At 41.1% G+C, this 12,613-nt stretch overlaps 1 protein-coding gene across 2 annotated transcripts in view; it reads right to left on the bottom strand.

Annotated features, from left to right (window-relative positions):
- THADA (THADA armadillo repeat containing) overlaps positions 1–12,613 on the bottom strand; it is a 308,025-nt gene that overhangs the window by 244,343 nt on the left and 51,069 nt on the right. For both annotated transcript variants that reach the window (XM_075925431.1, XM_075925430.1), the window contains 2 exons: positions 12,360–12,517; positions 6,078–6,187 (listed from right to left, as the gene is read on the bottom strand). In XM_075925431.1, coding sequence (XP_075781546.1) covers positions 6,078–6,187; positions 12,360–12,517 — 268 coding nt within the window. The remainder of the gene's footprint in view (positions 1–6,077; positions 6,188–12,359; positions 12,518–12,613) is intronic.

Raw genomic sequence — 12,613 nt, 5'->3', positions numbered from 1 at the left:
TGCAGGGTAGGGACAGTCAAAAACCAAAACTAACACACTTTGCAAGCAGTAAAAGTAGTAACAACCACCACCTATGTATATGTTGGGTTGGGAGCTGAGAGGGAAGGACAGTGTGAGTTTGTGACAATGACAGACACACACTGTGTGACAGTGATGGAGATTTGCATTGTCAAGCTCCCTCCATCCCCTTCTCTCTGTGTCGAGCTAGGGTACAGGAGTGGGGGAAGGAGGGACGCCCTGACATCGGTGTTATCCCTCTTCTTCCTCCCACACCCTGCATAGCAAGCAGGAGGCTCTGGGAGGTGGGGGGCAGCTCCCAGGGAGAGGGCAGGAGCAGCATGACAGTGGGTGCAGGGGCAACTGAAGTGCCAGCACTTGATAGCTTCCTGGCCAAACCAGTCAGGATCTACTGGTTGGTGACCATTGGTCTATGGTCTCTGTACTCTTGTGAAAAGGCTCCAAGCCCATGTAGGTGACAAGTAGCCCTAAACTCTTCAACCAAAGACTGAGCAAACACAGTGGTTGATTCGCCCTGTCCTCTTGAAACAGAGCAAGAGCAAGACCCTCAGTCAGTTAGTTCTGAGCTCTAGTTGTAGGGTGAGAGCAAGCCCAAGAGTCAATCAGCTCCGGTCTCTTAATGCAGAGACCAAACAAACCAGCATTGCTGTCTATGTAGAGACAGGACACACTCAGTAGTCAATTAGCAATCCTTGGTTCAGAGGAAGAGCAAACCCAGTAGTCAATTAGCTCTACTCTCTTGGTTCGGTAATAGAGAAAAACCCAGGAGTCAATTAGCAGAGCCCGAGGAAACCCCAGGGTCAGGCATCCTAAGCACCAGTGGATGATAGAGAAGGAGAGACCAGCGGCCTGGTGTGGGGAAGCTGCCATCCCAGGGTGGAGTGACCGGTGAGGTCCAGGCCCACCTTACTCCACCTGAACCTGACCCAGGGCCCTACCAATGGCAGAGCAGTCCGCCACTGGGTCAGGGGGAATTGCAGCCACAACACATTGGCCCAGCCTCAGGCAAATCAGCAGCCAGATCAAGGTCAGCCGCTTTCCTCCCCTTGGACTGTACCTGGACCGACAGAGTGTCCTCCACCGGCAGTCCTGGAAGGTCTGGCAGGATCAGGCTCTCTGGTTTCTTGGCAAGGTTGTAGGAGCCTCGTGCAGAGACCATGGGGCTCCCCAGAGCGGCAGCAGGAGCCAGGTTCTGCAGCAGGAACCCAGCGTGCAGAAGCAGTGGAACTGCACAGCGTGGACTCGAGAGCCCGGTGCACGAAGGCAGAGGGGCTGCAGGGCACTGGAGAAGGAGCTTGGCATGCACACAGGCAGTGCGGCTGCCCAGCGCAACAGCGGGAGCTGGGCATGACAGCAGGAGCCTGGTGCATAGAGGCAGCGGAGCTGTGCAGGATTGCAACAGGGGCTGACAGTGCAGAGGGGCCAGCAAGAGGAGGGAGCCAGCTGGGAGGGCACCGGTCAGGCCAAGGCTGGAGCGGACTGGTGGAAGAGGGGCCAGAAATGACCACCGCTAATCTGGCAAAATCCCTCCTCCGAGATGGGGTGTCAGGTCCTGAGGGTGCAGGACCAGGGAGGTGCAAGCTGTATTTCAGTTATTTGTCCCACAATCTTTTAGGAAGTTTCTTCATTAGCATAGCTGTGGTTCAAGAGAAGGCTTGTAATTTGATTTTACTGTTAGTTTAATTTTAAACAGATAAGAAAGAATTTAATTACTCCACAGACTTACAAAAGAGGCTGTCAGAAGTAATTAATTAATTAATGATCAGTTTAAAAGCAAAGATTGTTCGAGTCCCAATATTTCATTCTGCAGGCTTTCATCAACTTGGATGTGATAGTATTACTAAACATATGGGAATAAATACTAGCAAGTAGCAGCCGTTACCCAACAGAAAGCGGAATAACTCTTTGTATTCTAACCTGGCACACGATAAGAAATATTAAGTACAAACGTGCAGACCTATTCCAGCCAGATCAAATTCACTTAGCTAACAGGATGATCTAGATGATATTTTTTTAAAGGAAGCTGTCTAGCTGGATGGGAGCCCATCACGACATGGGATTAGTTGTCCATGACAGTGGATAATGTCTTGCCAACACTGCAGAAGTAGAAAGACAGAAATATGGCAGTATACTTACTGAACTAAGAATATGGCTGGAAGGCCGCACGAGAATTCGTGTTCAGAGTTTAAGGTGGTCTATATCACAAGGATACCTTTAAAATGGACCATAGACATTTGTCTGATGCTCATAACAATCCCCCAAAAAAGAATTCCGTAAAAATGCTCCAGAGGTCTCAGCATCCCACAGCGATTAATCTTTTATAGTGCTATACAGGCATCTATGTTGGATTTGGATTAATTTTTCCACATACTCTGAACACACTGTTTTTTCTATATATAAAATTTGTTTACCTTTAAATCACCTGTTTTGTATCTCAAAGAAGGCATAATGGTGCCAATACTCTTATAAGCAGAAAAAACTAATCATATTGCGAGAAGTAGGAGGACATTCTTCATGCTGTTTAAAAAAAAAAAAAACCCCAGTTACCTACCTTTTGTAACTGTTGTTCTTTGAGTTGTATTGCTCATATCCATTTTGATAGGTGAGCATGTACATGCCACCTCCCCCCAGTACCAGCTTCTGTTTCCACCCCCGCTTGCTGCCTCTCTGGGCACGTCTAAACTACATTCCTCTTTCAAAAGAGGAATGTAAATGAGGCAAATCAAAAGCGCAAATGAAGCGTGGATTTAAATATCCCATGCTTTATTTGCATATTCGGTCCGAGTGCTTTTTCGAAAAAGTGTTTTTCAAAAGTGAAAGCACAGTCTAGACAGGGTTCTTTTGGAGGGGGGGAAAAAAACCTTTTCAAAAGAACCCAATACTGCTCATTTTTTCAGGAGTACGGGTTCTTTCAAAAAAAGGGTTGGGTTTTTTTTGTTTTTTTTTTTAAAAGAACCCCATCTAGACTGTGCTTTCACTTTCGAAAAACCCTTTTTCGAAAAAGCACTCGGACATGACTATGCAAATGAAGCGCAGGATTTTTAAATCCATGCTTCATTCGCACTTTCAATTTTCCTCTTTTACATTCCTCTTTCGAAAGAGGAATATAGTCTAGACATAGCCTCATACGGAGACAGTGGGAGAGGCGGGTGGGAGAGGGAAGCAAGAAGTCAAGTACTCTGCTCGACTTATCCGATAAGCTAACACTTATAGGATAATCAAGTACTTGCTTACATCCCTATAATTATCAGAAAATTTTCCCTAGCGGTATCCATTAGGTTGGCTATGGAGTCCCTTGGAATGATGCCAATAGGGTGGCATACATATGCCGCTGCAGACACACTAATTGCTCAATTCCTTCATTCCAACAAAGGGCAAGCCCGTGGGATTAGAATGGACATGAGGACACATCTTGCAGAACAACACTTAAGAAAGGTAGGTAACCATTTTTTCTTCGAGTGCATGCACATGTCCATTCCAATAGGTGACTTTCAAGCAGTGCTCCTGGAGGAAAGGTCAGAGTTCAATTGGTTGCTGATTGCAGGACAGCCCTATTGAAGGCAGCATTGTCCCTGGCGGCTGTGGCAAGAGACACCTGGGCTCCTTTTTCAGCACCAAGGGACCCCACACCAAGGCTGGTGTGCTAGAAGGTGCCAGTGCCACTTCTGCCAGTTGGGGTCTGAGTGCTGCTTCCATCAGGAGGAGTTCACAGGCAGGACCAGCTTTAGCAAGCCCAGGGTGGCCCTGCACATGCGCCGCGCATCTGGGAGCGGGGCCCTCTTATGCGCAGGGCCTGATTCCAGGAAATCAGCCGAATCGGCCTAAAGCCGGCCCTGTTTACAGGAAAAGTACCTTTCTTTTTTTAAAAGCTTCAGACAGGTAGCCAAGTTAGTCTGTAACTGGACCTACAGCCCACAACTTAAACCCCTCCAGTGCATTATCAACAATCTACAACCTATCCTGGAAAATGACCCCTCACTCTCTCAGGCCTTGGGGATACAGGGCAATCCTTGCCTACAGACAACCCCCTAACCTCAAACAAATTCTTTCCAGTAACCACACATCACAATCATCCAGGAACCCACCCCTGCAATCAACCTGAGTACAGACTCTGTCCACACATCTATAACAAGCGATATTATCACAGGACCTAACCACATAACCCATCACATCAGAGGCTCATTTAGCCGCACATCCACTAATGTGATATATGCTATCAAATGCCAGCAACGCCCCTCTGCCATGTATACTGGCCAAACTGAACAGTTTCTATAGGAAAGAATAATAGACACAAATCAGACATGCAAAAAGGCAACACACAAACCTGTTGGGGAACATTTTAACTTGCCCAGGCACTCATTAATGGAACTCTAAATCACTGTATTGTTTCAGGCCAATTCCACAAGCCAACTACACAGGGAAGGCTTTAGAACTTTACTTCATTTACGGGTTTGATTCCTATCACAAAGGTATGAATAAAGACTTTGACTGGATGGCCCACTATATTCCACATCCCAATGACAAAAAAAACCCAAACAATGGGTACTTAACAATTGCACGTTCTCTGTAGAATGGACACTCTAATTGACTTATTTCTTTCCCCTTTTTTCCTGCTCTCTTCCCACCACCAATCCCCTATTTATTTAGAAGCTGGACCTTTAATAACTCCATTCATCTGACAAAGTGGTTTATGCCCATGAAAGCTCATGATACCATCTACATACTTTGTTAGTCTTTAAGGTGCTACAAGACTATTCATTAAGTTTCTTTTTTCAGTTCTTCACCAGAAACTCTGGAAAATGGGACACTTATCCATTTGATGCCCTTTTCCCAAACAGGAATTGTGTGGATCACCAATGGGCATAGACTTCCCACAGCTCATGATGAATTTAAACCCTTGCAACTGAGGCATACGGCCCAGGGAAGAAAATGTGGGGAGGAGACCTCATAAGTCCAAAGCACGCACGCACGCACTCACTCTTCACTAAAGTACAGTACAAATGAGTAACAAGGCTAACTAAGGCTAGATGTTAGCAGTTCCCATAAACTGCTCTCAGCATCCAGTGGCTAACCCCATAATAGTATCTTCTGGAAAAAAATCCCTTTTTCACACCTAAAATTGGTACATCTCTACAATGCAGAAAATTATATAAGAAAGCAATTAGCAGTTCTAATTATGAATCTGCACAATAGTTAAGATCCATCGCCTGAAATCAAGGGAAGAAATCCTGACTCCAGTAAAGTCAATGGCAAAACACACTTTCAGTCGAAGAGGGACAGGATTTAATATAGTAAGTATAAAGAAACATTTTAGGCTTTTGTCAGCTTTGTTGCTCAGAAAAGCATAGTGAGTTAGGGAGATTTTGCATTTGGTTTGTCTCATTAAAAACTCAGTTCTGCCCCTACCCCCTTCCCCAGGTCTCAAAGCAGGCACTTCAACACCTATTTTGTGAAATTATTCTCTAAGCACTGAATAGAAAATCCACCTTTGCCTAGACACAGAGGCAGTTCAGCTGGTATGGTTCTCATAGGAAAATATAAAAATAAAATTACAGGGAAAAATAATTTCCAGGTCATTTCCCAAATGTGAGAATATACTGCTCAGCCAATGAAAACTAATGAGAATTCCACTAAAATAAAAAATGTGCTTGTTGAATATAGCAAGTTTACCATTCATTCTCAGATTTAAAAAAAAAAAAATGCATGGTCCATGGATTTCACTCTAATTTTCTCATGAGCACCTACTAATTTTTCAGTAGGTAGTATTACAGAAATTAAGAAAAAGGGATATTTATTTATTTATTAAACTAGCCATTTAAATCTTACCATTCCAATTCAAATATCTGAATTTTACTTGTATTCAAGTAAAAGTCTATACAAATCCTATATCATGCAATTACTTCCAAATGGTGGGCACCTGTGGTCATATAAATCCCCATTGAACTCAACGGACCGCTACAAATGTGCAAGGAGCTGTTTGCACAGTTAGTTGCAGAATCAGGGCCATGGTTTATAGAAATGCTATGCATTTTTTTAAATAAGAAAGATGTGTGTTTTACCTGGAGAATATTTCAGTGAGCATCACAAAGCCAGTGTAAGCTAATTCAAATGCTCCTCTATGCCTGGACTGCAAAAGATGATGTTTAAAATAGTCTCCTATATTTGTAACCTAGAACAATAAAAAAAAATGCAAGTCATTATTTGAGCTGATACAACTAATACATTTATTTACACAAAATACTTTGAGACTGAAATTTCAAACAAGTGCGCCCCACTTTATGCCTCTACACCTCTCTTTTGAGAGACAGCAATATTTTCTCAGGTGCAAAAGGTCACGGATAGTTAACAAATCAAGGAAAATACATACTAAAATTCAAGTGGTAAAAAGCATTTTACTTTAAACATCATAAAACTAGCAAAAACATGCAAGACTCAATTCTTCTACTTAACAGTGTGGTGTCATTAACAGTCTTGTAGACATATTATAGAGGGCCGTAGTGACCTATGGGAGTCACTGATTCCTTCAGGTGCAAACAAGATTCTCTCTTGCTATTTTATTCAGGCTATTAGCAAACAACAGAGGCAAACATCCATCAGTGATCATGAATGGAAATAAATATTTGGAAAGGGGTATGTGAAGAGAAAACAATTCCTAGTTAAAAAAAAAAAAAAAATCTAAGCATCTTTCATCATGTATTATGAAACCCACATAAAAAGATACAAGAAAGAAAAGAGAATCCTCTGAACTGTTATTCGTGCTTAAATTCGACACTTTACACATGAGTCTGAATAAACAATCTAATTATCTTACCCATTACAAAGATAGCTTCCCCAACTATCACCTCTAATATCATTAGCTCATAGACATTTACCTCCCCCCCTTCCCCTTTCTGTTCTGAAATTTGATTTGTCCTTTTCATATGTGTTCATTTTTTTTTTAATTGTATCCTTTGGTATATATGGTTGTGACAATTTTCTTCCACTATTTGATCTGAGGAAGTGGGTCTGGCCCACGAAAGCTCATCACCTAATAAACCATCTTGTAAGTCTTTAAAATGCTACATAGTCCTGTATTTTGTTTCAAGAAAGAAAAGGGCATCGACACTTGTAGAGATTTGAGCTAACCTATCTCTTGCGCATAAGATTTTAGTTTTCCAGGCAGAGGCAATTTTTCACACACACACACACACACACACACACACACACACACACACACACACACACACACACACACACACACACACACACACACACACACACACACACACACACACACACACACACACACACACACACACACACACACACACACACACACACACGACCTAAAAAAACCCATTCTATTTTAAAAATACATTTGAAGTTCTTTTTTTTGCCTTATAGCTTTTCAATCTTTAGGATTCATATTTTGAACTTCTTCCACTGCCATGAGGACTAGAGACTTGACTGCATGCTCTAGGTTTTAATATCAAACATTGAAAGACTCAAGAAAAAAAGACTGCAAGAGACTGCAACACAGAGATCTAGATAATGATATTTTATCTACTGCATATTTGGGAGAGTTTGTCTGTGTGTGTCCATGTCCGTGTCCGTCCAAGAACTCTCCCTAAACTGTAAAAGCTAGGACTACCAAATTCACTAAACAGCTTCCTCTTATCATAACTTAAAGCAAGGCAAGGGCTTGGTTGTGCCAGGAAAATAGGATGTACCTGGAATGGGATTGCTTCTCATAAATGGACAGAATCACCAGGCAGGTAAAAGAGGATGGCTGGGGATTCCCCCCCTTTCTGGGAAGACTGCCTCAGCCCCAAACCTCCCATCTTCAACGTGCCCTTTTAGGTAGGGCAGGTGGAAGCTGAAGCTCCCCGAATCATATTAGACCATTGCTAGCAGTTCCTCTTTATCAGGAGTAAAGGAGACGTGCACAGTTAGCTGCATTCCTCACTCTGGCTCAGGAGTGCAAGGGGCAGACAAACCTGGGCCTGCCTCAACTGCAGGACATGCATGCTGCCCCTGGCTGTGCCCACTGGAGCTGCAGCAGCCATGGAGAGGTGTTGCTCATCTAGTGCCAAGCTGCTGCGGTAAGAAAGTGATGAGATTCTCTCTCTCCTGGGTCAGCCTGGATACTGAGCCCCTCATCCCTGAGCAATGATTTAAATGAAGCTTGTACATTTTCATTTAATTTTCCAAAAAACAAACATTCATTGAGTTAAGTGTGGGTATGTGTGTGCGCGCGCGCAGGGTGGGGGGAGGTTTAAAATGTCCGTATCTGTATCTATATAAAAAAGAAAAAACATCAATATTAGCAGGCACAGTCTTTACTACAGAATTCCACTGATGTCATTGTTCCAGCAATAAGAGCATGTAAATTAAATTCTTAGTGTTTCAGTTCAATTTATGAATGGTAAACACGAATGAGAACATTCACAAAAATTAGATTTTTGGCCAAATAATGGCAATTTTATGGGTTCTGAATATATATCTCTAAAGCAACCTGTTCTGGCAGCAAAGGAAAGGAGGGTTAAGGACACCACTACTCCAGAATGTTGGCATCCTCACTTATTGATGTTCCAATCCACAGCATCCTAACACTTCCTAAACCTACAATCACCATTTCATTCTGAGCAACCAAAACCATGGCCCCTGGACAGCTACTGGACCTTGTACAAATGCCATGAGAATCTCATTTTTACTCTAATTGAGCTGGGTTAATAATAAATTAGAAGGGGGGGAAAAGCATTCTCTCTAACTTCCAGCTGCAGAGAATGGATCATTGGAGAACTGCCGTTCCACGACACTATCCTTTTATATTTGGGGTTACTATTTCTCTACATCACAAAACCACCCAGAGAATTTGGCACAATTCAACATAATAAGCAGTCTAAATTCAAAAAAGGCCCAAGACAGAAAAAACGGAATATTATAGATCAATAATATTGAAATGGATTAGCAGTGCTATACAATCTGGTTGGTCCAACAGCTGTTTGTCCTATACACCTGGCTTATAACAATGCTATTAAATTCTCTTTCATGAGGTTTTAAATGGACCTCCATGTAAAAGATAAGAGACAGTGAACTTGGTATCAAGTAATATAAGTTACTGGAAATGCATATAAAAATCCAATTACAAATTCACATATACACATCCCATTCTAAAAATCCAGCAGCATACTCCATGAAAACAAGTGAAATGGATTATTTGTATTCTGTTTGTTGAAAAGCACATTTTGTTCAATATGAAAAGAGATTTTTAGTTCCTCAACTAACATGTAGGAAATGAATACAATTTGTCCAAAAAAAGAATAAACAACAGAAGTTCAGGATGGGGGCAGACAGGGAGCCAACACAAGCAAATGTCTCCTTCCCTTTGTATCATGGTGTATGGCCCGACACAACCAGACTGGGGAAGAGAAGATATCTTTGCTCTAGGCTAGTGTGACAGTAAGAGCATTAACCATCCCTGTACTGCATGAGACAGCAATGTTGGGCCCACTCCGGGGAGAAGTGTAAGTACCCTTTCCAGGCACAATGGAGATGCTACTACAGCACACACACTGATCCAGAGCACCAAAAATAATTCCTTTCCTTGTCAGTGTCTACTGCAGCACATGTCTGATCCAAAATCTATCAAAGTCGGTAGGAATATTTTCATGTACTTTGGCTCAATAATGCCAGTGGTTTAAATCCCATTATATAGTACTGCTGCATAAAACGGAGCTTAGAAATGTTTTATTCCATTTGTTTATATAGATTAATATAAATTAATTAAATCAAACATTACATTAAAATGCACAGAATGTCTACTAAAGGATTTCAGCAGTTTGATGCTTTCTATGAAAACAATTAATTAATATAAAAAATTCCCAAATACTACTATGACACTATACAACTTTTTTTTAGATTAGACTAAAAGAGCGGTTTCATTTTTTCTAGTTATAGCATACAATTTTATATGCTACATATAGCCCATCTATCTACATTTTGTGCTTAAAAGAAGTACCCAGGATCTTTTTCAGGGGGATAAGGCAACACGCCACATTTATTGAACATACATAGATCAATCAATGTTTATCATATGCATATGACACATCACACTCAAGCACGCTCTCACACACACAAGCACACTCCGTCTTGTTGTTACCAAAAGTTGCTCCCCCTAACTGCACTTGCCAGGTGAGTTAGATGGGTTAGGGGTGGAGCCAGGCTTCTGAAGATCCAGATCAATGCTCCCATGTTGACAAGACGAAAAACCGGGGTTCCTCTGCAAGATGCCTCCTATTTATCCCTCTCATGCAGCCAATTAGTCGGCACCTTGCCTTTCTTAATGCTGCTTCAAAGAGATTTCTTCCAAGGACAGGCACTTGCTGCTTGACTCCCAAGGGGTCTGTCTGTCCAGTCTTCTTAATGAGCTCACTTGACAGGTATTATCTTAGATCTGGCTCCCAGACCTTCTCCACCCTTGCAACTGCTGCTGGAGGTGCTCACCTTTCATTCTCCATTCATACCTCATTCATTTCAACAGGACAATCAAGGAAAGGAGAGAGCTCAAAAGACATTTTTTCTTAATACAAAGTTATAGGAGAAATGTTACAGAGATTCTATAAGAACACTTAAAGATATATCTAAAAGGACAAGATCTTAATACAAAGTATAATATTACAGGGATTTATCCACATACATGTATTTTCCAGCTAATCCTAGGTAAATGAAGACTCCACTAGTCAACTATTTGAAGTCAGTTTATTACTTTTTAAAAAGAAAATGTAGGTGGCTTAGTTTATATATGGCCATGAAAGCAGAGAGAGTCACCTATGCAAATCAGAGTTGTGTACCTAAATCCCCTGACAACCACTAAGGTAGCAAGCATTAACTGTGACTGCATTTCCATGTGAAGATGGGAGTGACAGTTCCAGAGCTGACTCGCTCCAAGATACCAATTCCTGTTTGACTTGGAACAGATTAAGGAACATAACAGTGGAGACATACTGTTGTTCTTTCATCTAAACTCCAGAGCTTTGCAACCATACAAGCACAGCTGCTAACCAGATGCAAACATATGAGCTGGAGACAATGTGTTAATAAAAATATTAGCATTATTTCTAAGGCTCTGCACATGAAACAGCATAGAAATCAGATCATCAGCACACTATACTGTTATTTATTTTATTCTAGAATGTTGTAACACTTTAGGAAAAACTAAATATTTATTTTCATTTGAAAAAAGATTAAACATGAAATATGTTCTTCATATTTCAGTTTCCCATACTGGCAACTAGTTTTGTTGAAACCATATGGAAAGGAAAAAGATCATCAACTAAAGCCAGAAACCTAATAAATTCAAAATACTCCCAAATAAAATGCTTGCGGTAAACTAATTTCTAGTAAACACTGAACTCCAGCCTCTTGAACATTCCCAACCAGTGTGCTAGCTTTTGTGGTCTTTCAATTTAAAAATGCAGGGTGAGAATATGGAAAGAGAGATCGACCCCACAAATGTCTATCATATTATTCAACCATATTATGGAGAACACGATTCGCAGAAACAATTAATATATTAGCTTCCAAAATTACTGAGTATGAAGTCCAAGGAAAGAACATTTTCAACTGACGTCTGAACTTCCATGTTTCAAAATGAACCAAAAATGAGTCTTAATTCACTAAAATAGCGTAAAAATAATGTTTCCAAAGCAATATGTGCAGTACTGTCCCTTCACAAGATTCAATATCAACGGCTGCAGCCTATACATGGTAAAAGCCCTCACACCACTGAACAAAGACTGAACATCTCACGAGTTTGTTAGCAGAATATGAATTCCAGCAAATATGTACATTTCAGTAACTTTTTACTGATATACTACAGCGTCAATTAGTTCTTACATGCCAATTTATTGAAAAATAAACCATTAAAATAAAGAACAAGATAATGATGAATGCAACTTTTTCATATATACATATTGAACCTCTCTAGTCCAGCACCCTTAGGACTTGACCGATGGCTAAACTGGAGAATTTACCGAACCACAGGGGAGGTGAATATTGTCTAGCATCGTTACCACACTTCTGTTGATTGCTGAACTCTTAGCAGACATTTAGGGGTAAATTAGAACTAAATAACAGCACAGAACATTGAGAGTCAGGACTGGTGGGGCTTTATGGGACTGTGATAAAGTTGGCCACACCCATAATAAATGGACAGATGACTAACTAAAATCATGCCGGACCATGGATGCTGCCAGACCAAAGAGGTTCAACCTGTAACATACTTTTTCCCCCGCCTTCAGAAGTTTTTAGAAGCCTCTTCCAAAAAGGCAAGATTTTACAGAAGAATGTACTTTTCATACCTGTTCTACTGTTATCAACCCGTCAGAAGATTCAGAAACAGTCTGTGAAGGCAGAAGTTTACACAGCATTCCTAAAAGCAAGGATATCTCCTTCATACTTCTCCAACAACATACCAGTACCATTTGAGCTGTTACATCACATGTTTGCATTTCTTTACCTTAAAATGAAATAAAATAGGTGCAATATCAGATAGCTCAGTTGCATACGTTTTAATAGAATTTTGTTTCATCATTAGTTCTCCTTACATTTAATC

The sequence above is a fragment of the Pelodiscus sinensis genome, chromosome 3 (genome assembly GCF_049634645.1).
Source record: "Pelodiscus sinensis isolate JC-2024 chromosome 3, ASM4963464v1, whole genome shotgun sequence".
Classification (NCBI taxonomy): domain Eukaryota; kingdom Metazoa; phylum Chordata; order Testudines; family Trionychidae; genus Pelodiscus; species Pelodiscus sinensis.
The sequence above is the reverse complement of the archived record's forward strand: the minus strand, read 5'-3'. Positions and strand labels throughout refer to the sequence as shown.